General features: G+C 55.1%; 1 protein-coding gene, 1 long non-coding RNA gene and 1 pseudogene across 7 annotated transcripts; 2 read left to right on the top strand and 1 right to left on the bottom strand.

Annotated features, from left to right (window-relative positions):
* Positions 1-6: 6 nt before the first annotated feature.
* On the top strand, positions 7-27,331 carry PIK3CD (phosphatidylinositol-4,5-bisphosphate 3-kinase catalytic subunit delta). Of its 6 annotated transcripts, XM_023524636.1 has the most exons (25): positions 7-150; positions 1,798-1,914; positions 3,291-3,391; positions 15,312-15,484; positions 17,369-17,597; positions 17,697-17,926; positions 18,290-18,469; positions 18,786-18,935; positions 19,343-19,432; positions 20,484-20,705; positions 21,315-21,411; positions 21,503-21,633; positions 22,099-22,149; positions 22,237-22,404; positions 22,500-22,621; positions 22,800-22,943; positions 23,114-23,213; positions 23,365-23,543; positions 23,622-23,734; positions 23,935-24,013; positions 24,538-24,705; positions 25,145-25,268; positions 25,429-25,574; positions 25,855-25,987; positions 26,410-27,331. In XM_023524636.1, exons 4-25 carry the CDS (start codon positions 15,344-15,346, stop codon positions 26,545-26,547), a joined length of 3,135 nt encoding a protein of 1,044 aa, XP_023380404.1. In that variant the 5' UTR covers positions 7-150; positions 1,798-1,914; positions 3,291-3,391; positions 15,312-15,343; the 3' UTR covers positions 26,548-27,331. The 6 variants fall into 6 exon arrangements, with proteins under 6 accessions (XP_023380404.1, XP_011380906.1, XP_011380905.1 ...); XM_011382604.2 differs by lacking the exon at positions 3,291-3,391 and having other exon boundaries at positions 20,487-20,705; XM_011382603.2 differs by lacking the exon at positions 3,291-3,391 and having other exon boundaries at positions 22,240-22,404.
* On the top strand, positions 3,861-3,979 carry LOC111732724 (annotated as a pseudogene).
* LOC111732715 lies at positions 19,404-20,617 on the bottom strand. Its single transcript, XR_002777662.1, has 3 exons — positions 20,475-20,617; positions 19,923-20,108; positions 19,404-19,495 (listed from the first exon to the last, which is right to left on the bottom strand). It is a non-coding gene; the product is annotated as an uncharacterized LOC111732715 (long non-coding RNA).

Below are 27,331 nucleotides of genomic sequence, written 5' to 3'. Positions count from 1 at the left end.
TCCGCGCCGCGGGCCTGCCCCTCAGGCCCCCGCGGGCTCCGCGCTGCCGCCTGGAGCCTGGTGCCCTACCGCCGCTCAGGGACCCGCCTGCCTCGTCCCCTGGGCAACCGTCTCCAGGGAGACCGGGCCCCGCCCCCGGCACCGACACCGGTATGGAGCCCACCTGTGCGCGCGTCTGCGGGGTCCCAGTGCCCCCTGCCGCACGTCCCGCCCCGCCCAGGGCCGGGCTTTGTCCGCCTGGGGCGATAGGGGGTCCAGGGGCGTGGGGGCTGGGGGAGGCAGGCGTGTTCTCGGGGCGGACCTGACTCCGCTGGGGAGGCCGGGGCAGGGGGCCGCGCTCTGGTGTGGGCTGCTTCGTGCTCCCCTTTCCTGATCTCATCGCATCCCTTTTGTGCCTCCCAGGGGCCGGGAATCGGGGTGTCCCGCTGTCGCCCTTGATGGGATGAGCAGGGCCCTCAGCCTTTCAGGACAAGCTGTTTACTTGTCAGGGACCCAGCAGTTGCTGCGCGCTTCCTCCCCTCCCCCTGCCCCCGATTGGGGACGGAGCATCCTGCGCTCTGTCCGTTCCTAGCGTTGCCTCCCAAGCTTTGCCCTTGAACCCAGGGGGCTAGAGGGCGGCAGACCCAGGTCCTGAGCTCCTGGCCAGCCTGAGGGCCAGAGCAAAAGACCCACCTTTCTTCCGGAGAAGAGCCTGCTCCCTGGCCGCCCTCTTGTGAATTCTGTCCCGGCTTCGTATTTCCTGACCTGAATTCCTGAGGACGAATTCCTTCCTTGCCTTCTCTAATTCTTCCCTCTTTCGGCTCCATCATGCTTTCTGCTTTGTCTTTCCCCGTTTAGAACGTGCTTTCTCTACGATCATGTCTCATTTCCCTGTGACTGAGCTGCTGTTTTTTCGTCCTCTTGTTTACTCCATTGGTCATCAATGGAAGTTATTTCTTTCTCGATGCTGACCTCTTGTTTCTCTGGTGGCAGTGCCTTGGGAAGTCCTTGCCATCCTCCCCTGGATGCTGAGTGAAAGAACCATCTATAAGCCCAGGTTCCTGGGCTCCTGCAGTAGAGTGTGTGTGTGGGGGGGGGGGATACCCCCCTCAAGCAATTGGGCCGGCAGCAGGGAGAATCCGAGCTTGGGCTTGGGAAATGTGTTCTTGGAATGGATACCTTTCTCCAGTGGTTTCTTAGTACTGGACTTTTTGTCTCATGGAGAAGCCAGTGGTTTTAGGCTTCCTGCTCCTCAGGAGACCCCTCCTCCCCCGGAGGTCTGGGGTTAGGTGAAGGGGCAGGTCCTCCTCTCTGGGGACACAGATGCAGTGAGTGGGAGTCCACCTCCCCATACTCCCTCCGTATTCATCTCCAGGACCTGGGAGGGATCTTCCTTTATGATGCAGTTTGGGTCTTGAATGAGAACCTCAAGTTCACAAACCTGCTTTTTGCAGCCATTGAATGGAACTGGAACCCAGGCTTGGCTCAGATCACTTACTTTGCTTTCAAAAACCAAACAAAACCAACAAACAACTCTAAAAATGATCTGAGTCATCTGTATGTATATATACTCCTGCTTCAGACACTGGGAATGCTCCTGTGGTTCGCTTCAGTACCGCCAAAGGGAGCTGGGGGTGGCATTGCCACAGACGGTGAAAAAGGCCCATCAAGCAGAATGTGATTGGTTTGCAAAAAGGGAGCCTGGGTGAAACAGTTGCTTTTGAGCTAAAGTTCTGTAAGAGAATGCACAGAAGGTTTCTGGGGCTCTTTTAATTTTTTTTCTTTCTTTTTTTCTTTTCTTTTTTTTTTTCCTGACAGATAAGGGGAGCTCAGAGTCAGGCAAGGGCGGAATGACGCTTGCTGATTCCAAAGCATCTTTAATCTGCCAGGCAGAGGGGCCTTTGCTACTGGTCTTTCTTGGACCATTCCAGAGAGGTAGGTTGGACGAAGGAGACAAATGGGGTGGTGGGAAAAGGAGGGGTGTTATTTTGCAGATAGCGTAGAATTTGAATATAATTCTCCATCCTCCCTGGCCATCCAGCCAAAGGAGAACCTGTTTGTAGGACTAGGGCCAGAAGGAAAAGAAAAATCCGTATTTGATGGGAGGGAAGTGAACTAGACCTCAGCCGGCTTCCTCAGAGAGGGGTGCTGCCTGGGAAGAGGGGACCGACCAGCTTTGCTCTGATGAGTCCTCGGAGCACAGTGTATCAAGCCGAAATGTTCAGTATGTGACTTGCTTCTGTCATGGTAGAGTTGGGCTGGCCGGTTTAGGGAGAGAAAAAGTAAAACACTCTTCCCAAGGAAGTGGATTGAATTTTTATAAACTCAGTACTGCTTCTCGAGGAGTCCTTCCTGGGGACATGGTTACTCCAGAGAGTTGGCAGTAACCGTATCCGTAATAGGATGCTCCTTGGAGCTTCTAGAACATTAGCTCGGAAGAGGAATGTGATCCTCCTTGTGCAAATGAAGAAACTGAGGCCAGAGGCTCACATCGGCTGGGCACTGACTCAGCAGCCCTCTCTGGCGTCCGGGGCAGCTGGGTACGGTTAGCGAGCTCCTAGGTCAGTTGGCCGGCAGTCCCCTCTCGAAGCTCAGTGGGCACTACGTATTCTGTGGGCACACGGCACCTTCCGCCTTGTCCAGGCACTTCAACAGCTCTGTCATCTGAGGATGGAATGGGGTGTTGGGTTCCAGCGTGATGTCATCCTTGGAGGTCTCTAGATCTTCATCCGTACTTTCCAAACTTCTTTCTTGGTGTGGATCTCTTTTAAAAGATCAGATTAAGCAGGATGTTAACCCATAAAGGTAAAAACAAAGAGGCACAAGCAGAGAGAGGCTGGCCCGACGCCTTCCATCCAGCACCTGCCCCAGACCCACCACCCTCCCGAGGCCTCGGGTGCCTCCGTGGGACCCCAGGCCTCCCTGGAACATGGGCGAAAACCACAGATCATGTAGACCTGGGTCGTGGCGATTAGAGTTTCTTCTACACCCTCATTTCCATTATCTTGATTCCTGTTTCAGAAGATGTCTTTTAAGAATAATTTTTAACCCTCATACTTTTTTATTTATAAAAATACCTAGTTCCTGTCAAAGATTTGCAAAATACAAAAGAAAAACAATAAGCATAACCCCCTGTAATCCAACCCCTCCACCACCATTGTTTGTGGGAATACCCTCCCCCACTCCCCAGATAGTCTTTTGTGTGTATCTTTGGGAAACTTGATTTTTTAATTTATTGTTAAGTGTCATTATGGGCTTCCACATAAACATAACTGATTGAATGTACGTTTATTTCTGCTGTTTCAAAAAAGCCTACGAAAATGAGAATAAAGGTATAAATCCTTAAGAAAACAGAAAAGTAGATGGTAGAGGAGGAAGGATGTGAGCGGAACATTTGAAAGAGAGGATCCAGGTGAGTGAAAGGGAAGCCAAGCACCAAGTGCTGGAAGTCCCATGCTGTGGGGGAAGCAAGCTGAAGTGCCCGCAGGACCCACCCGAGGCTCGTGACCGGGGCTACAGAGCATCCTGACGGCGGGGCAGAGGGTGGCTGGAAGCGGGGAGGTTGGTGGAAAGCGTGCGTTACAGCGGCAGACCCCTTGCTCGGCCCACATGGCCAGGCGGCTCCTGGCTCTGCCAGCATGAGATGCCTGGCTGAAGCCGAATAGCTCAGGGCCAGCCTGGGGCGGGGGCAGCCGTGAGGAGGCCCCCCCACCCCCGTATTGAGAACAGGAGGGTTAGGGGAAGTTCTCCATACTGAATAGGAGACTTTCTCTTTCTTTGGCTCCCAGAATATGGCAGCCTGGCTCATGTCCACCCTCCAGGCAGGGGCTCAAAGAACTTCTTTCTGAGAAAACCGACCTCAGGATAAAAATGACCCTCAGGTCTCCGGCCATGCCACCCTGAACGAACCCGATCCCGTCTGATCTTGGAAGCTAAGCAGGGTCAGGCCTGGTTAGTACTTGGATGAGAGGCCACTTAGGAAGACCAGGTGCTGTAGGCATAAAAAATAAATAAAACAATCAGGGATTGTAAGCTGACAGGGTCCTTGCAATCTGTGAGCTCAACCAAGGGTTTCCTCACCTAAATACAAAACAAAACAAAACAAAAATGACCCTCAGATACTGACATTGCTGGTACCCAGTTGAAAAGCTAGCTTGCTACTTTGTTACTTCCCAGTGATACCTAACAGGCTGCTAGCCCCACCCGTGCACAAAGAGCTCTTAGCACCTCTCTCTTAGATTTAAATGGGCAGCCACGGATCATCCCACATAGAAGGAGGCCTCCAGCATGAAAGACAGAGACCCAAACAAACAGAAAAAAGAGATTCGGAAATCATAAACATGATTGTTTAAAAAACAAAGGAATATGGCTCTTCCTGTAAGCGGCTGGAGGTGACCTCTGAAAATGGTTCGCTATTTACTTGACCCAGAAAACCTCACAAAACCATGCAAATCAAGAGGTTCAAATCTTCGTGTTCATTTTAAGAACACTGGTGAAACTGCCCGGACCATCAAGGGTTTGCATATCCAAAAAGTCACCAAGTGTCTGAAGGATGTCACTTCACGGAAGCAACGTGTGCCATTCCGTCGTTATGGTGCTAGAGTTGGTAGGTGTGCCCCGGCTGGACGGTGGGGCTGGACGCAGGGTCGATGGCCTAAGAAGAGCACTGAATTTTTGCTGCACGTGCTTAAAAATTCAGAGAGTTTAGATGTAGACTCTGGTCATCGAGCACATCCAGGTGAACAAAGTGCCCAAGGTGTGGCACAGAACTCACCGAGCTCGTGGGCCGATGAAGCCTTACACGAGCTGTCCCTGCCACAGCGAGATGACCTTTCCTGGAAAAGAGCAGATTGTCCCTAAACCAGAAGAGGAGGTTGCACAGAAGGCAGAGAAGTCCTGGAAGAAACAAAAACTTAAGGCCCAGGAGTAAATTTAGCATCAAATAAATGCTAATAAAAGGTTTTTGTTTTTTTTTTTAAAGAATATTCATAAAATAGTAAGCTCTCGGAGATTAAAACTCTGATAGTAATAGCAAAAACTTCAATAGAATAATGCCAGAAGATTGAATAATAAATTTCTAGAAAGTAGAACAGAAAGACTTGCCAGGTAGAAGAACGGAAAAGAAATATAAAGAGAATCCTTTTGGGAAGCCCAATATCCTCCTCATAGGAGCTCAAGAGAAAGAGGGGAGAGATACGGAGAAGAGGAAGTTATCAAAGAAACGACAGGAAAACAAGTCCAGACCTGAAGGAGTTCCTGCACCAAGTCTGTGAGTCGTCCTGAGCACAACGAATAATGAAGGCAACGCTTTGTAAAAGCAAGAGCTGTCACTACAGGACATCGTCATGGACTTTCAGAACTCCAGAGATAGAGAAAAGTTACAAAAGGCCAACGAAGAGAAAAGAGGCCACGGACAGAAGACCAGAGAACAGAATGGCGCTGAACTTCCCAAAAGAGAGCCAGAGAGCAGGGAAGCTTCCTGCCCCACACCGGAAGCCAGAGGGCAGTGGGGCTACTCTTTCCAATGTCAAAGGAAGTTCATTTCCAACCTAGAATTCTGCAATTGTCATGAAAGCAAACTGTTAAGTTTTTTTTGGCGGGGGCGGAACATGAATTTTCAAAAACTTGACCCACCCCGCTTTGTATCCCTTTTCAGGGAAGATCCTGGAGGGTGTGCTCCTCCAAAACGAGAGGGTAAACCAAGAAAGAGGAACCAGAGGTCCGATGTGCAGTTGTCTCTTGTTCTCATTGGGCTCAGCTGCCAAACGGCCTTCTGTATTTCAGCTATTTTTTTACTTTGTGTCTTGGGAGTAGGGAGAAAAAAGAAACGCTCACCTATCCCCACCCCCAAACCCCATGGGGACTGGAAAGTATTCATTTCCAAGCCAGATGACCTGGACTCCATTGAGAAGATGCTCCATTGACACAGAAGAGAGGGATGATGCCTGCACCAAATCCATGCCTGTGGCGGTGGCGGCGGTGACAGACTGCGAGGTCGAGCTCTTGGCACAGAAGTGGCAGGGGTACACACCGACACCCGCTCCTCAGTGGCAAGAGCAGCGGCTCTGCCGCCAGACGTGCATCGTGGACTCCGTGTAGTATATACTACGATTATATTTTCTCATGCAACTTTTTGCTTTTCCTGGAGTTGAGAGTCGCCTCATCTTTTTATTTGCTTTGTTTCGAGTGTGCTAACTACTAATCCTTCTTCAAACTCTCCAACAGAAATATGAAACGCCTCACAAGGCAGCAGATATGTCATAACCTGTCAGCTCCTACCCTGCTTAATCAGTGAGAGTTGGCTTCTTTACCTGAAACCAGGTGTACCCTGACTGGTGGGGAGGATGGTGAAGGGAATTCCCGTAATGACGGTGAAGAGAAGTCTCACATACAGCTGTGCTGCTGGTCTAGCGAGCAACCAACAGGCCCAGATCGGAGCAAGACGGCTGAGGGTCCCAGGAGGAAAATCTCCCAGAAAAAAAATGGAGCCGATGGATTCGTCGACATGTTTGCTGCGTTATGAGGAGTTCTGTTGGAGAGTTTGGGGAGAAATTACATGTTCGTACATAGAAAACAAAGAGAATTAGAAATGAAGTAACTATCAAAAAGATGAGGCAGCTGTCAACAGGAATAACAGAAAGTTGAACAAGACAGGAAATGAAATCATAGTATACCATGTGGCTTTAGTGTGCGGCTTAGGTTTGAATAATATAAGCACCGATGTTTAACAAAAAATTATCACATAGCGATACTCAGGGGAGGGAAGAGAACATATTTGCAAGCATCCATGTGTGGGAAGGCACAAACTTCTAAGGTAAGAAGTGCAAAGTTGAAAATCAAGAAATATCAGTATAAACCTGTTATTTAGAAATGTAGAGATAAACACGCAAAGAAACACTGAAATTGAGGTGATATATTTGGATGTGGAGGTCAAGGGGCTGGTTTTTTTTCTTTTTTTCTTTTTTATTGCTGCAAACATTTTAGTTTCGAGTAATTTTAAAAATCATCTGCTTGCATAACTTTCCTAGACATTAAAATTTAAAAGTCATTATTATGACAGCCATAGCCACCCATAACATAGCTGTTTTCATTTTCTCTCTTCTTTCTGAAATGTTTTGTTCACAAACATGTTGTCTTGTCTAAGATAAATGTGTGTGCATTTTAGTGCTGTTTAATGTGGGGAGAGCTTGCAGTTGTGCGTAATGTGCGCAGGTGTCCAATGACTGTATTCATTCAACTGTTAAGTTAACGTGGGACACTACTGGGCCATTTCTTTATGATTTTTATTTATCGCTTTCACAAATATTTTTCTGCATATAGCATTTCTTTAACTTTTGAATTGCTTTCTTAGGACAATGCCCGAATTCCCCAAATTACCAGATCTGAGATCGAGCATTTTTCTATTAATTTTGATCGAGCATTTTTCTATTAATTTTGATGTGTAGCGTCTGGGGACTCCACTTGGTGCAGGCCCAAGCCTCCCCTCCCCCCAAGGTGGGCCATGAACTGAACCTCATCAGAGATAGTTGGGATAGAATTTTTTGCAGGGTAGTTGGCACTTTTTTTTTCTGATGGCAGCAGGAGTCAATATAGAACAGAAACCCACACCTCTCACCTTTGATGTCTGTCTTGGTTTTCCCCCGCTGAGGATTTTTTTTTTCTTTTTAAATAGTCAAATTAAAACTTACTGTCTTACTAAAAACTATGGCCTCGTGGGAGATACATTTTAAGTGGGAGAGAGTAAAAATAAAAGAAAAAAAGAAGAAGTTTAAAACAGAGAGGCAGAAGTGAGTAGGTAAGACGCCAGGCGTGAGGCCGTCTGCGGCCCCTGTTTACTGTGCGAGCAGACACTGTCCTTCCGTCCATTCTCCTCCTAAGCTCCTCTGACCCCTTCTTCTCCTGTGGCGGGAGCTCGGGGTGTCAGACACCCCTCCAGACAAGCCCTTTCTTTCCAGTCCTGGGCATGGCCTTTGGGATGTCCGTCTTGCCTGGCCTCTGGCTTCTGGAGGTTTCTTTCCTGCTCCCTTTTTGAGTACATGTTCCCCACCCCCACTGACCACCACTGGACAGTGGCTTTGCATTCGATGACATTAGCTGTGCTGCGTGCGTTGGATTTGCAAGGCGTCCGTCTTGCTGTGGCTAACGGCTGTGGTCCCCGGGCAGCTGTAGACCAAGGCCACTCCGCGCGAGACACACTCAAGTGCTTCCCATGAACGGTGTACTTTGGAAGAACAGCACATCTATCCTGAAACTACGCCTGTTGGGACCCCTGGACTGTTTGCTTTTCCCTCTGGTCTGTGGATTCGGTTCTCTGTCGAGGTTTTTAGGGACAAGGAGCTTCAAAGCTGGGGTGCTGGGGCGCCGTGTGGCTTCCCAGCGCGTTTCCTCGTTCCTTCCGGCCCTCCAGCTGCTACCCGGGCCCGGCCTGATTGCGTTCCCGCTCCCATGTTGCCTCCCTCCCTCCCTCCCATTTTCCTCATGGCAGCCAACGCGATCTTCCTCCTGAAGTACAAAATCCGGCCATCGGTCCCGCGCTTCAAACGCTCCAGCGGCTTCCCTGGACACTGACCATGAACCTGACCTCCTCGCACGGCCCACGGCCCTGCACGACCCGCCTGCCTGTCAGTTCCCCTCGCCCTCGGGCTCCCGACTCCCGACTCCGCTACCTGGTCTCCTGCCTCAGGGCCTTTGCACTTCCCATTCCTGGGACCTGGTTCATAGAGCTTTTCTGGATCCTTCTCGTCACCGGGGCCTCAATTCTGCTGTGACCTTCTGGGACAAAGGGGGGCCCTTCGCATCCTTTTCCCCAAGGATCTCCAGGAGGAAGGGTGGCTGAAGGATCGTTGGGCTTTTCCTGGCTTCCAGAGCAGGGGGTGGTTTCTAGAAGGCTCCTTTAAGGCAGACATGCAGGGGCCCTGCCGGGAAGTGGGCGCTCTGGGTAAAGCACTGTCCACTCTGCTTCTGAAGTGCCCACTTGCACTCACTTGGCACAGACGTTGGGCAACAGGGAAAGTGTCCATTTCACTCCCCGTGAGAGCGCGGCTAGGATGCAGCACTCGGGGAGAAGGTGACATAAATAAACCCAGGTCACAAGGCCCAGCGCGGATGCTGCCCCATTCAGCATGGTGCGAAAGGCAAGCCGTGTGGCTCCTGCTCCTTGTCACAGCTGGTCTTGTATCCTCCCAGCCTGTGTTGGTGGTAGACACCTGGAGTATGTGTATAACCACCTTCTAGAAGTTTCTGAGGCTCCTTCTCTTGGGCCACAGGCGTTGGACAGATGTTTCGTGCCAGAGTTAGTCATCATCTCTCTCTACAGACAGATCCACAGGAATGACCTGGCGAGACCTTCACACTCCTGCTCTAGAGAGACTTCCGGAGGCTCATGGCGTGTTTTGCCTCGGGCATCCTCAGGGAGAAGATGTTTATTGCATAAATAAACAGGACACACTTCTCTTTTCCCTGCTGCCTGTCCCCTGCATGGAGCTTGCTGAGGGTGACTCATGTGCTGCCTTGGGAAGCTACTCCCCAGGACATGTGACTGTAGCACCAGAAAGCCTGTCTTTATGTTGACAAAGGCTGGGCAGCAGCTCCTGGTCCGAGCATCAGCCACATTTGTGATGGCCACTGGGAAGATGAAGTCTGACAGACATGGGAGTCGCCAGCTCAGGGCCCCAGGGCAGTGGCGTTTCAGAGGGAATGAAAGGGATTCTTCGGCAGTGTCCAGCTTGGGACAGGCCACCAGCCAGCAGCTCCGCTAGCCCAGGGGACTCTAGATGGGCTGCGACCTCATTCTCAGTCTGGAGGGAGCGTTTGTGGCTCTGGGATACTACATCTTTGGCTTGCCTTTCTTCTTAGAAATACATTAACCCCCACCCCCCAATCCCTCATCCCCGAAGCTGCTGGCTGGGAGGGATGATGGTGGCGTAAGCACTTTTATTGAGATCTTTGGTTAACTCCTCTGCCGACTGCTCAGGATTCAGGAAGTCAGACCCCCTCAGACATTCTCAGCTGGAGAAACTATCCTTGACCTTGGGCCAGAGAAAGTGCGTCTGAGAATATCTAAGAGCAACTTGCAAAGGGATGGCGTGGTCCTATGATGGAGACCCACAGCCGGGGCTGCTTCTGTGGATTGTCTGGCCACAGCGGGAAGGTGAAAAGAATTGAGCGCCTTCCCTCCCAGGTCTCCCTGATATTTTATTAATGATTCAGATACGGACAGACAGAAGTCTGCCTTAGGAATCTGGGTGACTCAGAGCTAGGAAGGGTTACTCATGGTTCATCTTTGCTTGATTCCACTCTAGTGCCTTGAGGGGGGGCCTGGCCCTTTCCTACCCTCTGTCTCTAGGCCATCTGACCTGTCCCCATGCCTCCACCTCTGTGTCACCTCCAGACCCCAAATTATATCTTTGTGACCCCAGAGACCTCTCCCCTGAGCTCCAAACTGGAGACTTTACCCTTCAGTTGTCTTCATTGGGATGTGCAATAAGCAGCTTAGATTCATCATGTCTGGAGTGTGGCTTTTGCTGTTTTACGGTTCAACCCCCCTCCCAAATCCATTTCTCCCTTACACTTTCCCATCTTGGTAAATTTCCACCACCCGCCCAATCTCCCAAGCCTAAACCTGGCTGACATCCTTCCCTCTTCCCTCACCGTCCCCACCCTATCCACCCTAGCTCTGAAATATATCCGATTCTCTCCCCAACTCCAGCTCCTTCTCCTGGGCCCAGCCACTCTGTCGGTGGCACGAGCTCCCCACTGTCCCCCGCTTGCCTGCTTGCTTCCTCCAGCATTTCCACACCATAGCCAGCAGCTTCGCTTCAGACACGGCTCCCTCGCCTAAAACTTACCTCCAGGGCTGCCCATCACTCTGAGGTGCCTCCCCTGTTCTAAAGGCCCCACAGGACTTGGTCCTTGCTCACCTCTCCAACCATCTCATTCCACAGCGTCCCCTCCCCGCCCCCAGCCAAGGCTTCAGGATGGCCCACCTTCTCTTAGCTCTGGACGGAACCGGCACACTCTGCTCCTCGACTCTGGTATCCTCTCCTCAGAGGCACATTTCTCAGCCTCCCGACCTGGAGGAGTCCCTGTGCCTGTTCTCAGTCAGGTCACCATCTGACATGCTGTCCGCTGCACTGATACAACACGTGATCACCTTTCTTCCCTACCGTGTATGTGGGTGTGTCTCCCCGCTTGGGGTGGGGGTGGGGGAGCCTGATCCACATTGAGGCTGAGCAAATGAGAGCTTGGTGCCTAGAACATTCTTCTACAGTTGGCCTGCCAGGCCCCATCTGGAGCACCAGACTTTGGCAAAAGAGTGTAAAAAATGCATTGTAAGGAAGAACGGTCAAAGGCACTGGGGCCACATCTGGAAGCGTCGACAGATAACAACTCCGTGTGCCTCAAAGGCAGCGCAGAGGGCAGGCTGACTCTTAGAGGCCAGCCAGTTTCCAAGCAAAGAATTCTCTAAACTCTAGAAGCTTCCCAAAATGGAATGTGTTACTGCATTAATGGATACTTTCAGCTTTAAGTGACCAAAAAACTCAACTCAAACTACATTGAAAAAAAGTAAGTAAAGCAATAGAGATTCATTGGCTGACAGAACTGAAAAGTTCAGGGAGAGAGGCTGGCTTCAGGCATGGCTGGATCCAGGACATCAAAGGATATCCTCGGGACCCCACTTGTACTATGCTTTCCCCCATGCTGGTCTCCTCAGGTTCTACCCCTAAGGGCAGCAGGTGGTCACCAGCAGCCATGTTATCTGCTACCCAAGGAGGAAGTTCCCATGGAAGTCCATATGTCAAAACCCATTGTACTGATTTGCTATTCGCATGCCCATCCTGGAATCCCTGTAGCCAGGAGATGCTGTACGATGATTGGCTGGGCCTAAGTCTCACTCCCGCTTCCAATCCAATCCCCATGGCCAGGGGATGTTCGGGGCTCCGATTGGCTGGGCTTGGGTCTCAGGCAACTCCATTGGCCAGGAGTGAAGTCAGTGCATCTGAACCACGTGGGCCGAGGGCATGTTGAGTTTGTGAAAATTAAAGTCTCTAGCTTCCAGATCAAGAAACCAAAAATTGCCAGCACCCAGAAGCCCCACGTGCCCCTTTCCCCCAGAGTAAGAGCCCTCCCCTCGGGGGAAGCCCCATCCGTTCTGCCAACATAGCGTCGTTTTGCCCCAGCTCCTTCTCGGCGTAACTGAAATCACGAGCACCGACTCTTCTGTGCCTGGCTTCTTTCGCTCACCTTCGCGTTTGTGAGACTCATCTGTATTGTCGTACGTGTTTGTAGGTCACTCGTTCTCATTGCTGTAGAACATCCTGTTGGGAGAGGGTACCACAGTTTATTTTGCCATTCTACTGCTGACGCGCATTTAGGAAGGTTCCAGTTTGAGGCTGTTAGGAATCGCAATGCCGCAGGCGCTCTTGGTGCTCTTCGGTGCACGTGTACTTGCACTTCTGTTGGATGTATACCTAGGAGGGGCATTGCTGGGTCAAGGGGCACGCGTGTGTTCAGCTCTAGTTGGTACTGCCAGTTTTCTTGTGGTTGTATCGACCTGCATCCTTGGAGCAGTTTTAAAGTCCCTGGATTAGCCGACATCTGTGTCCCGCAATACTGCAGAGCGATGACGAGTCTGGGCTTTACAGAGACTTGGGGCTTGTTAGCAGCTGCACCATGGGTCCTGGGCTCACAAAGAGGGGAGAAGTTTCTGCTTTCTCCCATCCCATCTCTGGCATTTGATTGCGTCCTGCCCGCACCATCCTGAGTCTTCCTCTCTTAGTTTGTCGCATCGCAGTATTTCCCCGCATCCTAGATGGATGTGTGGTGAAGGCTCCGTTTCCACAGCGCTAAGGGGCAGGGGAGGGAGGGCGCATCTGTCTTGGAGCCCCGTCTGTCCCTTTGGCTGGAGTCCCGGGGAACTCATGCCTCACATGCTCATCTCAGCCTCAGATCAAATGGCCCAAGGTGCCCCTGAGTTCCCGAGCTTGGCCAGAGCACTTGCAGCAGCGGTCCCCGGCCTTTGTGGCACCAGGGACTGGTGCTCCTATGAGAATCTCATGCCTGAGGATCCGAGGTGGAGCTGAGGCCGTGATGCTAGTGCTGGGGAGCGGCTGCAGATACAGAATGACTCTTCTTCGCTCGCTGGCCTGCCTCTCATCTCCTGCTGTGTGGCCCGGTTCCTAACAGGCCACAGACCGGTACCAGTCCACAGCCTAGGGATTGGGGACCCCTGACATTCAGCATTGTAAGTGGATTCTCCAGGAGTCCTGACTAGCCCCAGCATTTTAAATCAAAAAGAAAGGCTTTGGCCCAGCCATTCTCAGAAAGAGGAACCCAAAGTAGGATGTGGTTTTACAATCAGAGGAAGTGGATCTCAGCCCTGGCGGCATGGCAGCTGGTGGCGTGGCAACGTAGGGCAATGTGCAGTCCTGCGGCTCCAAGCGGCCTCTGCATCCCACTGAGGGTGAGGCCCGGGCTGGCTCGTGAGCCCCTGACTTCCCCGTCTAGAAGTGTCCTGTCGCTTTACTTTCTCTTCTCAGAAAGCTGTCCTTTTCTGCTGTAAAACAAAATTTTAAAAAGTGGTGAAAAGATGGCTTGGTCTAGGAGAAGATAGTTCCAGCTCTTATAATCGGCAGAGGAATTCAATGTAGAGTATGGAAAGGAAGCCCTACAAACTAATACGAAAACAAAAGCCCCATAGGAAAATGGGCAAAGTGTATCAGCAGGCGATTCGGAGAAGATAAATGTTTCGTGGAAATGCAAATTAAAATAGCAAGGGCGGTTCATGCCCATCGGATCGAGTGCTGGCGAAACTCAGATGAAGCACGTATGTCCCGGACCCGTGCTGTCTGGTCCGGCTGCCACCAGCCACGTGTGGTTCTTGAGTACCTGGACTGTGGAGCTGTGTGACTGAGGAACAAAATTTCTACACTTTTAATTTAATTTTAATTCACTTAAATGTAAGAATGAATACTTGATTCATTTCGCTGAAAACTTAAAAGTATATCTGGAACAACTTGTGTCTGCGAACCTACTTTTTCACCTGTCAGCTGTATGAAATCTACCTACAGAAGATTTCCAACGAAAAATCTAGTGTCCGAATTGCAGTGTGCTCTACGTGTAATGTGTACGCCAGATTTTAGACTTAATGCCAATATATATATATATATATCTCCTTAGTAATCTTTCTATATTGAAAACATTAAAATGACCATATTTTTAATATATTGGGTTAAATATATCACTAAGCTTAATTTTATCTGTGTCTTTTAACTTTTTTTTTTCACTGTGGCTACTGGTAACTTTGACATTATATATACGGTTTATTTACATTGTGACATTGGACATTCATCCAGACTCTGACACGTACACAAGGAAATGTGAGCAAGAATATATGTCGTAGCATCGTTCGTAACAACCAAAAAGAGTAGAAACAAACCTTGAGGCTCATCAACAAGAGAAGTAGGGTAAATAAATAGTGGTTTATTTACAGCGAAATACCACACAAGAGTTAAAATGAATGAATTAGAGCTACATGTTATCAGCATAGCCAGATCTAAGGAACGTAAGCAAGTTGCAAAAGACTGTTTATACAAAGTTCTCAAGCATGCAAAAATATTGGAAATTGTTTGTGGATACATATTAGTATAATAAAAGTATAAAAGCATGCATGGGAATTATAAACAATCAGGATCTAGGTGGTAGCAACCTGAAGCTGGTATACATGGGAGTGGATACCGAGGTAGGGACCTGGAGTGGGGAAGATGCTGGAAGACCTTTCTTCGTGTCTGTAACATTTTGTTACTTAACTAGGGGGTAAGTGTGACTGAGGGGTTTGGTACCACTGAGGTATTTCAACAAATTGTTTGATGGCCAAACCCATTGTTAAGCCACTTGGTTTCCGGTTAGAAAGTTTCAAAGAACTGTAGCCTTCATTCCTTCTCGAGTCCTGAGTTGTCTGACCAGTGTCCTGCCAGTTTGTGTCTTCGCCAATCGGTGGCCACGGCGAGATCTCTCACATGTGTGTGTTCCTGAGAGAGAGTGATTTGGAATGGGTCTGTTGGTGTCTTGAGTTGGAGCCACTGCTGTGTGGGATGCAGACAGAGGGCCTGCCCGTAAGAGAGGCAGCTTAGCCCAGCGGTGGCCTGGGGCTGTAGGTGCCACAAGCCACCCCAGGCAGGAAAAGGCCCAGAGAGATGGGCTTCGGATGCCCACGGGCCGAGACTCCATCCTGGGCTGTCAAAGGTCCTGACAGTCTGTTTTTCAGAGGGTCCTTTTGAAGGACTTACCTAGTCCACCTGCAGGGGGTCATTTTGCCTTTGCTTCCTTTACAGGACAACTGGTGTCTGAGAAGTAAAAAAGCAGGATGCCCCCAGGGGTTGACTGCCCCATGGAATTCTGGACCAAGGAGGAGAATCAGAACGTGGCAGTCGACTTCTTGCTGCCCACGGGGGTATACCTGAACTTCCCTGTGTCCCGAAATGCCAACCTCAGCACCATCAAGAAGGTAAGATCTCGACATTAAAACTCATCCTCAGAGCTTGGAACTCAGAGAGAAAGACAACAAACTTGCACTCACATGCATAGTTTATCAGATTTGAGATCCTCAAATATGCATTTTAAAAGATCAATGATATGTGAGAATTGTTTAAAAACTTGCAGGTAGAGTCCACCTAACATTCCGAATTCAGCTTCCCCCAGGATCCGTGCACATCCACCCTCACTAGATTTCAGGGGAGCTTCAGGGTGTGGTTCCCATGTGGCCTTTCATTCTCTCCACGGCTGTGCCCTCATTTTTGGAAGCACCCCCCATCCATGGCCACTTAAGCGTTTTATCGGTCTTTTGTCTTTATGGAGCTGTCATTCTAGTAAACATCATCTTTGGAAATGGCTTTGTCTTGTTAAATAATTTTCAGGGTAAATTACTGAGTCAAAGGATTAGACTATCTGGATAGTATTCAGTAGCTACTGTCTCGTGACCTTTCAAAGGGCTTGTTCTGCTTAAAAAGTGTAGCATTTAATGGGTCATGCCAGAGGGCAAGACCTTAGCTCAGAATTTTAAAAGCAGGGAAAAAAAAAAAGAGAATGGACCATTCTTGAGGGTTTTTTTGTTTTTTGTTTTTTTTAAATCCTTCCTGGGAAAATTTTTTTTTTTATTTCTTTTTTTTTTTTTCTTCCATTTCAAAAGTAATGTGGACACATTGAAATTTAGGAACATAAGAAAAAGTAGGAGAAAAGTATCTACGATCCAGCCACATGTTACTGTTACCTGTTTTCTTTTATATACAATGTAGTGTTGTTTTTGTGGTAATTCTCATCATGAACTGTTATATTCGTTTATTTCCGAGTTGACATTATAACATCTTTTCCATGTTATTAACTTTATCTAAATACCATCTTAAGGTTAATCTTATTTATCTGCTTACAGAGCTATAAATGCATGTTATTCAAATGAGAACACTGCAGAGATGTAAAACACCACAGTCACACCCTGATTCCACTTCAATTTCTTCATATATTTATTTATTCTGAGGGCCGGATAGTAAACATTCTAGGCTTTGCTGGCCTTGTGGTATATTTCCCAACTACCAACTCTGCCTCTGGCTTTGGACAATATGTAAATGATGGGCGTGGCTGTCTTCCAGTAGCCCGTGGTCTACCGCATCTCGCTCTATATAATTAAGATGTTTATTATTGTTTTTATGAAATGGGCTTGAATTACATTTGTTGTTGTACAGCTTGGTTCCCTCCCCCCCACACACACACACACTTAATGATGCATCTTGGAGCACTCTGTCACATAGGTACCTCTAGGTTCCGGGTCCCATCCCATGCTCTCCCTTGGCGTTGATGGGCCTTAATTACCCATCCCCCCCATGGAAGAAACACAGGGCCATTCTCCTTCCTTCCGTCTTCACTGTGACATAGTTTGGAACACCTTTGCACTAAGGCTTGACCGTTGGATGGCTCTCCAGCGATCCTTGGGGGCACCTCGCCCAGAGGGCACACATGCCACAGGGTTTTATGGCCCCCTTCAGTTCAGCTTTTCTAAATTAGGGTGTCAAGGCCCAGAATGATGAGCTGGGGGTGTCTGGAGGTCATGTCCAGTGGGCCATCTCTCAAAGTAACCTAGAGGGGAGACCGTAGGACTCAGTTCCAGATTTTCGTGCATACCTGGCACCCTTCACAGGAATAGGGGCTCCTGGCGCCCCATGTGGGCATGGCTCCAGGGGTCTGGAGAGGGTGGCAGTCTTGGGGTCTTGCCCTTGCCCACTTGTCAGGGTCGTGCACGGTGGGACACCTGGACTGAGGCCAGCCTCTACCCACCTCCCAGCTCCCTGGGGCCCCGCCTGCCTTGGTCGGAGGGGCTGATGGCGACTGTTCTTCTCAGGTGTTGTGGCACCGAGCCCAGTTTGAGCCGCTGTTCCACATGCTCAGTGACCCCGAGGCCTATGTGTTCACCTGTGTCAACCAGACCGCGGAGCAGCAGGAGCTGGAGGACGAGCAGCGGCGGCTGTGTGACATCCAGCCCTTCCTGCCAGTCTTACGCCTGGTGGCCCGTGAGGGTGACAGGGTGAAGAAGCTCATCAACTCGCAGATCAGCCTTCTCATCGGCAAAGGTACCCGGCCGGGTGGGCCACGGGGTCCAGGCTGCCCCGCCTGCCAGGGGGCATGCCCCTCGGCCCCCCACACTGACCGGGCCCCGCCCTGCCTCTCAGGCCTCCACGAGTTTGACTCTTTGCGCGACCCAGAAGTGAACGACTTTCGAGCCAAGATGCGCCAGTTCTGCGAGGAGGCGGCCGCCCGCCGCCAGCAGCTGGGCTGGGAGGCCTGGCTGCAGTACAGTTTCCCCCTGCAGCTGGAGCCCTCGGCTCGCACCTGGGGGCCTGGCACTCTGCGCGTCCCCAACCGGGCCCTCCTGGTCAACGTCAAGTTCGAGGGCAGTGAGGTGAGCCGTGGCTCCTGCTGGGGCCGCACCCAGGTCACTGTGTCCATGGGGGACGCTGCCCCCCTGAGACTCCCCAGTCCTCACCAGCCCCCTAAATTTACTCTTCCTCCGGGTAGCGTCAGATGTTATTTGTGGGGTATCCATGCATGCGAGGGACTCAGCCAGACGTTCCACCAGGCAGGCTTGATGAGGCAGAATGACCAGACGGCCTTGGCCATTGGTCTGTTCGTTCGTCCAACATCTACTTCCTGGGTGTCGGCCGTGTGCCTCCGTCAGACCGCACCCTCAGGGGGCAGCGGGCCCACCCCTGTACCCCAGGACTCCAGGGGCCCTCCACAGGCGGACTCTCCCTCCCCCCCACAGGAGAGCTTCACCTTCCAGGTGTCCAGCAAAGACGTGCCCCTGTCGCTGATGGCCTGCGCCCTCCGGAAGAAGGCCACCGTCTTCCGGCAGTCCCTGGTGGAGCAGCCCGAGGACTATGCCCTGCAGGTGAACGGCAGGCACGAGTACCTGTACGGCAGCTACCCCCTCTGCCAGTTCCAGGTGAGGGCTGGGGGCTGGGGACCTGGGTTCCCCACGGCCTGGGCCGGGGTCTAGTGGGGGTTGGGGGAGCTGGTTCTTTGCCCCGTCTTGAGCCCGATAAGCCAGGCCTTTGGGAGTCACAATGAGAGTGCCCCCGTGCTGAGCTGGCCCTCCTGCGAACATGAGGGCTCCATCTTTAGGAGGTGGGTGGGGCCAGGAAGGCCCAGCAGGAGAGGCCAGAAGGGCCTGAGACAGGCAGTGGTCAGCGTAGGGGTGCCCCGGGCAGCCAGGGAGGGCTGGGGACCCCCGCCAGCCACTCACTGCATCCCCACCTCAGTACATCTGCAGCTGCCTGCACAGCGGGCTGACCCCCCACCTGACGATGGTGCATTGCTCCTCTATCCTCGCCATGCGGGACGAGCAGAGCGACCCCGCCCCCCAAGTCCAAAAGCCGCGCACCAAACCGCCCCCCATCCCCATGAAGAAGGTGAGCCGGTGCCTTCCTCCGCCCCTCCGCTTCTCCCTTCCTCCCATCTGTTGTCCAGCCAGAGCCCACTGGGCAACGCCCCAGACCGGGGGCAGGTCCGGGGCCCCTCGTCTCATGCCCCTCGGCTGGTTGGACTGTGAGCTTGGCAGCCAACACGGCTGACCGCTGACATGCTGGGGCAGAGGCCCGTCCGACTGCCCGAGGCGGCCCGCAGCCTGAGCTCAGGAGTGCGGCCCTGGGCCACCTGCACAGCAGGTTTTCTGGCGAAGGATGGGGTTGGGAGCAGGGAGCTGAGCCTCGTCACAAACCTGCAACACTCTCACCCCGCCCCCAAGAGCCACCAAGCCTCTGCGTCCGCGTGCCCTAACGGTGCCCTGATGGCCCTGCTTCTCCCCTCCGCCCCCCAGCCCTCCTCTGTGTCCCTGTGGTCCTTGGAGCAACCTTTCTGCATCCAGCTGATCCAGGGCAGCAAAGTGAACGCCGACGAGCGGATGAAGGTAGGAGCTCCTGAGCCGGAGGGGGGAGTGGGTGTTTTTTTGCACAAACAAGGTGACTGTGGCCTGTAGGGGCAAGAGGAAGAAGAGGGGGGGTCACATGAAAGCCACCTGACCACATTACCCAGCATCCCTGACTGGGGTGGTTGTGAGCTGCTTCAAAACAGGAAGGGGGGAGGGGAGCAGGCCGCCGGCCAGAGAGGTGGATTCGTAGAAACCCGGCCCAGTGAGTTCTGGGTACTCGACTCTGGAGGTTGTGGGGCCAGGCCCAGCCCAGGGACGTGGAAAACCGCAGTCAGGGCGGTGAAAGGAGTGGGAAAAGGGGCCGCTCCAGCTGGGCTGGGCGCCTTGGGGCGGCCGGGGGTCACGGGTGTGGGGGAGGAGGTGTGTGCGGCATACGCTGCACCCCCAGGGGCCAAGCCCACTTCTGGGCTCGCCCCATCTCTTCAGTTCTTGGGACAGGTTTCATTGTCCTATTTGCAAGATGTGAAACCTGGGTCTCTTTGGGGAGCCCTTTTGTCAGGGTCGTTTCACAGGCAGGCAGGTCTGGGCTCCCCTCGTGGAATCCTGGGGTACCGGGTGAAGGCAGCTTTCTGGCTGGGCTGTCACGGCAGAGCTGGAGGAGGCAGGGCCGGTGTTCACGCAGCGGTCAATCCTTCCCAACCACGTAGGCTCCTAGCTGTGGAGGGGGCCCTTGGGCGTCAGAGTCGAAGGGTCCCTGGATTTCCCGAGGCCTCGATGAGGCCAGAGGCCAGAGTAGGACACGACATGGCCCTGGGGTCCCACGGCATCAGTGGGGAGCTGAGACCCGGTGCCCGCGCACAGCCCCCTGCGCCCCTCCCTTCACCCCTCGACCCCCGCCTCGTGGCCGCTCAGCCCACGCAGGCAGGCGGCGTCCCCACTTTGTACCTCCTTCCACGTGGGAAGTGGGATGCGGACCCATTTGGAATGAGGACATTTCAAGAGATTCTGGCCTCAGGCGGGTGGGAGAACTGGGGAGGGGAGAGGGACCCGGGCCTCTGCCGCCTGTCACCTGTGCCCGCACCTTCGCCAGCTGGTGGTGCAGGCGGGGCTGTTCCACGGCAACGAGACGCTGTGCAAGACGGTGTCCAGCTCCGAGGTGAACGTGTGCTCGGAGCCCGTGTGGAAGCAGCGCCTGGAGTTCGACATCAACGTCTGCGACCTGCCACGCATGGCCCGCCTCTGCTTCGCGCTGTACGCCGTCATCGAGAAGGCCAAGAAGGCTCGCTCCACCAAGAAGAAGTCCAAGAAGGCGGTGGGTGGGGCCGCTGGGAGGCTGGGGCCCGGCCTCAGAGGGCCGGTGCAGTCCTTGCTGTGCCCAGGCCAGCCCTGCAGCCCCAGGGGCCACTCAGCCTGAGGACACCACCCTCCCACCCTGGCCGCTGCCCCGTGGTGTGACGGCTCTGGGTTCCCAGGCTCGTGAGCAGGGCAGCTTAGAATATCTGAGCCTGGGCCTTCGGTCCTTGGGGGAACCTGGAGGCAGCTGCCTGGGGTGCAAGGACAAATTCGCTGTCCTCGCAGAGGCCGGGGAGCCTGAGTCAGCAGTTGGCCAGGAAGCAGTGGTGGTTGGGCCCTGAGTCACCAGGCCCCGGATGTGACTGGCCGCTGAGCCATGCTGACTCCTCCATAGCTGAGCTGGCCAGCTTTCTGGGGCCAGTATGGTTTGTTTGGGGGTTCCTCCAGAAGCCGGGAGTGGGGATGCAGCTGCGGCAGAAGGGAACCGAGAGGTGGCCAGCCTCGCTGGCTTCCTCACGGGGAGTCTGGGTACGGGCAGGGAAGCCGGCCTGGAGGCTGGGCCCATCCGTCACATGAGCGAGGGGTTAGCTCCGGCGCTGGCCGTGATGCGCGCCCCGTTCTCTCCCAGGACTGCCCCATCGCCTGGGCTAACCTCACCCTGTTCGACTACAAGGACCAGCTCAAGACGGGCGAATGCTGCCTCTACATGTGGCCCTCCGTCCCAGGTGGGCCTAGGCCAGGAGGGAGAGGTGCGCGGGGCGGGGTGTCCCAGATGTGGGGCATTGCTCCTGCAACTCCATCTGTCCCTGTGTCCAGACGAGAAGGGGGAGCTGCTGAACCCCACGGGAACCGTGCGCAGCAACCCCAACACCGAGAGTGCTGCCGCCCTGGTCATCTGTCTCCCCGAGGTGGCCCCCCACCCCGTGTACTACCCTGCCCTGGACAAGGTCAGTGAGGGCCCCTGGCCACTGGGACCCGGGACCCACCCTGCTCAGAGGCCGTGGGGCTGAAGGCGGGTTTTGCGATCCTGCCTCTGGGGCTCCCCGGGGCATGGTCCCTGCACCCCGTGAGTTGCCCCGGATAGGCCCTGGGTCACCACTCGTATTTGGGGGCTTTCTCGACTCGCTGGAATCCTCATGTGCCCTAGAGCAGTGGTCTTCAATCAGGGGCCACTTCGCCCCCAGGGGACCTCAGGCAATGTCCAAAGACGTTTTTGGTTGTCACGTCCAGCGGGAGAGATGCCCCTGGCTTCTCGCGGGTGGAGGTCAGGGATGCCCGACAGTGTTTGGACAGTGTTCAGACAGGGATGCCCACCTCTGAGAGTCACTGGCCAGCAGCGCTGCCACCCGCGCTGCGGCCTTGCTGTCTGGCCCAGGCCCGGGGACTCTGCTGAGCAGGGCCTCTTTCTGCAGATCCTGGAGCTGGGGCGGCACGGGGAGCACGGCCGCTTCACGGAGGAGGAGGTGAGGGGGGGCGCTGCGGGGTGGGAGGCGACGAGCCCGGCCCTGGCGTGGAGCCGGCCGCAGCCCTCACCTGCCCGTGCCCCTCAGCAGCTGCAGCTGCGGGAAATCCTGGAACGGCGGGCGTCGGGGGAGCTGTATGAGCACGAGAAGGACCTGGTGTGGAAGATGCGGCACGAGGTCCAGGAGCGCTTCCCGGAGGCGCTGGCTCGGCTGCTGCTGGTCACCAAGTGGAACAAGCACGAGGACGTGGCCCAGGTGGGCTGCGGACGGGGGTGGGCCCGGGGGCGGGGGCCGCCGGGAGTCAGGCCCAGTCTCCGCCTGCCCCGCACCCTGACCGCCAGCTCCCCCAGATGCTCTACCTGCTCTGCTCCTGGCCTGAGCTGCCCGTCCTGAGCGCCCTGGAGCTGCTGGACTCCAGCTTCCCCGACCGCCACGTGGGCTCCTTCGCCATCAAGTCCTTGCGGAAGCTGACGTGAGTCCCGCCGGCTTGACCCCAATGCCTGGCGGCGGGCCCTGGCTGGGGACCAGACCTTCACTGGGGGCCCGCTCTGGGGGCCGGCCCCTCGCCCCGGCCCTGTCCCCCACGCTGGCCGCAGACCCCTGTCCTGAGCCGTGATGCTCCAGGTGCTAGCCACCTCCCCACCCTGCAGGGACGACGAGCTCTTCCAATACCTGCTGCAGCTGGTGCAGGTGCTCAAGTACGAGTCCTACCTCGACTGCGAACTCGCCAAATTCCTGCTGGACCGGGCCCTGGCCAACCGCAAGATCGGCCACTTCCTCTTCTGGCACCTCCGGTAGCTGGACTGCCCTGGCCCCTGCGTCTCCCTGGGAGGCCAAGAGGAGGAGGGTCCTCTTGCCCACCGGCCTCGGCCTTGCGTCTCCGCTGGCCTGGGTGTCCTGTTTGGGGCTGGGGGCGCTGTGTGGCCCTGCCAGGTGAGGCTCAGCCGCTTCCTCCTCCCTCCAGCTCCGAGATGCACGTGCCGTCGGTGGCCCTGCGCTTTGGCCTCATCATGGAAGCCTACTGCAGGGGCAGCACCCACCACATGAAGGTGCTGATGAAGCAGGTGAGGCCCAGGGCCCAGGGCCCTCACCCCAGGCTGCGCTCCAGCCCTGGGCAGGGTCAGCCAGGCCCCTTTCAAATCACCGGGGCCGGCCCGAGGCTCACGGCCTGCCCCGCCAGGCCTGCTCACGCCGCTCTCCTGTCCTCCTGTCCAGGGGGAAGCGCTCAGCAAACTGAAGGCCCTGAACGACTTCGTCAAAGTGAGCTCCCAGAAGAGCCCCAAGCCCCAGACCAAGGAGCTGCTGCACCTGTGCATGCGCCAGGAGACCTACCTGGAGGCCCTTTCCCACCTGCAGTCCCCGCTCGATCCCAGCACCCTGCTGGCTGAAGTCTGGTGAGCCCCGGCTCGGGCCTCCTCCTGCCCCCCCGAGGCCCACGGAGGGGCCCCTGCTGACTGCCCTGTGCCCGGCAGTGTGGAGCAGTGCACCTTCATGGACTCCAAGATGAAGCCACTGTGGGTCATGTACAGCAACGAGGAGGCGGGCAGCGAGGGCAGCGTGGGCATCATCTTCAAGAATGGGGACGGTGAGCAGGCTGGGCCTCGGGAGGGACCTGCTGAGCCCTTGGCCTCATCTCGCCGAGCTGCACTGCCCTCGGGGGACTCTGGGGGGTGACTTCGGGAGTGTGAGCAGAGGGGAAGTCCCAGAACTCTGGGGCCTGGGCATGGCTGGCGGTGGAAAACCCACTAGAAACTCATGCTTTTCCTTCCGGGGCTGGGGGCACAGACCTCCGCCAGGACATGCTGACTCTGCAGATGATCCAGCTCATGGACGTTCTGTGGAAGCAGGAGGGCTTGGACCTGAGGTGAGGAGCCGCCTGTCGTGCGTCTGTCCCTGTGCCAGGCCCAAGACCCTGTCCCTTTGGAAGGGTCCCCTGCCAAAGCTGACGTTACCACCTCAGGAAAAATGGCGGTTCTAAGAAGAGCCGGGTCCAGTTCAGTACCCAGGCCAAGAGGCTGGTGATAGGGCCATACAGAGAGGGTGGAGGCGGCCCTGGGCCAGCATCTGTCTCACCGCTGTTTCCTGTGCCCCAAGCACCCTTGGCTTCCTGCCCCTTGTTCTTCCAAGCCGGTGGCTTTTTCTCTCTGAGCCAGCATGAACTCAGCCGTGGTGCTGGCCTTTTCTCTGCGTCTTAGATGCGGGGACTGCTTCTCCAGGGAGCCTGCCGCGGGGCCCCAGGAGTCGGGGGCTCCTCCCCAGCAGCGGCTGGTTTTGCTCCTCTTCAGCAACTCGAGTAGCGTCTCCTGTGGCTAGTTTAGGTGTCGCGCTCAGCCCCAGGGACAGCCCCCTGACCACGGCGTTTGCCTGCCCCCCCTCCCACCTGGCTAGGATGACCCCCTACGGCTGCCTCTCCACGGGGGACCGCACGGGCCTCATTGAGGTGGTGCTGCACTCGGATACCATCGCCAACATCCAGCTGAACAAGAGCAACATGGCAGCCACGGCCGCCTTCAACAAGGACGCCCTGCTCAACTGGCTCAAGTCTAAGAACCCCGGGTAGGTTTCGGGCCTTGGGGACAGGTGACACGTGCGGTGTGGGAGTCAAAGGCGAGGGCAAGGGTCTGTGACAGTCTCGTGGCTTCTTGGCTCAGCCGGGACCAGCCTGTGTCGTGTCCGTGGTGGGGGCGGGTCTCTGTCCCCCCACGTTTTCAGCCATCTGTTGGATGCGCTTGGGGACATAAAGCCACCACCATTTATTATTATTGGTTCAGACATCGTCAGCTCGAGCTGGCTCAGCTGGTGGCTATGCTGCCAGGGTCACTGCTGCCCTCTGGTAGCTTGGCTGGGCCCTGAGCGTGGCATGTCGGGGGCCCAGCTGTCCTCATGCCAAGCTGCGTGTGGCCTGTCCCCACTGTCGCCTCGGCTTCCCTGCATGGCAGCAGGGAGGGCTCAGGAGCTGCAGTGTCTCAGGTCATGGTTTCATGTCCCCCCCCAGGGAGGCCCTGGATCGAGCCATCGAGGAGTTCACCCTCTCCTGCGCTGGCTACTGTGTGGCCACCTATGTGCTGGGCATCGGAGACCGGCACAGCGACAACATCATGATCCGTGAGAACGGGCAGGTGCGGCCGCGTGGGGGCCGCGTGGGGGGCCGGGCGGGCCACGCCTGTCTTCCGGCTCAGCCTTTCTGCCCTTGGCTGGAGGCGGAGGCCTCACCAAGCCCTTCGGCTCCCTCCCCCTCCGTCCTGGCCCCTCTCAGCCTTCGGCCTTCTCCTCCCGCAGCTCTTCCACATCGACTTCGGCCACTTTCTGGGGAATTTCAAGACCAAGTTTGGAATCAACCGTGAGCGAGTCCCATTCATCCTCACCTATGACTTCGTCCATGTGATCCAGCAGGGGAAGACTAATAATAGTGAGAAATTTGAAAGGTGAGGGTGCCTCAGATCCCCCTGAAATGGCCCTCGTGCCCGGGGCCCCCAGACGAGGTGCAGGGAGGGGACCTCGCCTCAGCCGGCCCTTGGAGGGGGCGGTGTCGGGAGAAGGTTCCTGGGTCCTGTGGGAGGAGGCAGGCTGGGGCCGGGGTCAGTTAGGGCAAGCACAGGGCCATTTCCGGGGCGAGGGCAGGCAGCCGGCGGCTGGGGTGGGGGGCGGGGGGGGGCCGGCTGGGTGGGCGTGGCCGGCAGGACCCAGGCGCCCGCCTCCGCGCAGGTTCCGGGGCTACTGCGAGAGGGCCTACACCATCCTGCGGCGCCACGGGCTGCTCTTCCTCCACCTCTTCGCCCTGATGCGGGCGGCGGGCCTGCCTGAGCTCAGCTGCTCCAAGGACATCCAGTATCTCAAGGTACGGGCCAGGGCGGGGCCCCGCCAGCCGGGAGACCGCGGAGGCCCAGGCCTCCCAAGGCCTGCCTCCCAGCAGCATGGCCCAGGGGACCCCCCGACTATGGTGGACCTCACAGGGTGCCCCTGACTCACATGTCCCTCTCGCTGGCCAGGACCCAGCAGTAGGGTCTGATGGAAGCGACCGGAGGTAGCCCCGGTTTTGCTGAGAGTGGCGTCTCATTTGGAGGGTGGGTCGGGGGCCCATTTTGTTTGGGGATCAGAATAAAGAGCTCTTCCAAGGGAGGTGCTGGGTGGCCGCCTCCTGACTCTTCCCGCCGTTCTTTCAGGAGGGAATTGAAGACACGCCGAGGGAGGCGGGAGGGGTTGCCCTGCCCGCCCCGCAGGGGCCAGGCCCTCTCACTGTTTCCGGTGGTTTTACCCCAGGACTCCCTGGCGTTGGGGAAGACCGAGGAGGAGGCGCTAAAGCACTTCCGAGTGAAGTTTAACGAGGCCCTGCGGGAGAGCTGGAAAACCAAAGTGAACTGGCTGGCCCACAACGTGTCCAAAGATAACAGGCAATAGCAGCCCTCCCGGCAGCACTGACCCCTCCACGCCCGGCGCGGACGATGACGATGAGCAAACCTCCGATCTTGGGAACGGGCCCTTGTCCTCGAGGTCTCAAAGCCTGCACTGCACCCGATGGGAAGGAACCTACACAACTGCCTTTTGTTTACACTGGTTATTTATTTATGACTTGAAATGTTTCAGGAACTCAACAGCCATAAATGGAAATGCATCCTTAGCGCAGGGGAGGGGTGCTGCCCCTGGCGTTCCCCCCCATCCCCCATCAGAGCCCTGGGCTTTGATGAGAAGACACTGTGAGGTGGACAAATGGAGGCGGCATCCTGCGGAGGATTATAACCCCGCGTCTTCCAGCTGGCGATCTGGACCCAGCAGACACTTCTCCCTGCTGGGGAGCCGGCCTTCGTCCCAGGCTCCCACTGGCCTGCATGGGTCTTAGCACCTGGCAGGTACCTGGTACCTGCTGTCTGGACAGGCACCCTCGCCTCCGTTCACCCCTCCACCTCTGTGCTCTCCGTTAACCGAATTCTGGGCAGCTCCCAGAGGAAGCCTGGTACCCTCTACATTCAGGGATGCTTGCTTTTCACTTTTAAAGTGACTCTTGGGTACGGGAATTCTCATTTCTCTGCTGTAAAGCGATTTTGTTTGCGGGTAAAAAGTAAACTACTCACTGAACCTCTGTGGCTCGGGAGAATGGCCTCAGCTCCCGTAAAGTATAATATATACTGGTCCTCACGACATATTAAAAAGATTTGAGCTTGATTTAGCTCATTTTGGTCATGGA

The sequence above is a fragment of the Pteropus vampyrus genome, unplaced genomic scaffold, assembly GCF_000151845.1.
Source record: "Pteropus vampyrus isolate Shadow unplaced genomic scaffold, Pvam_2.0 Scaffold484, whole genome shotgun sequence".
Classification (NCBI taxonomy): Eukaryota; Metazoa; Chordata; class Mammalia; order Chiroptera; family Pteropodidae; genus Pteropus; species Pteropus vampyrus.
The sequence above is the reverse complement of the archived record's forward strand: the minus strand, read 5'-3'. Positions and strand labels throughout refer to the sequence as shown.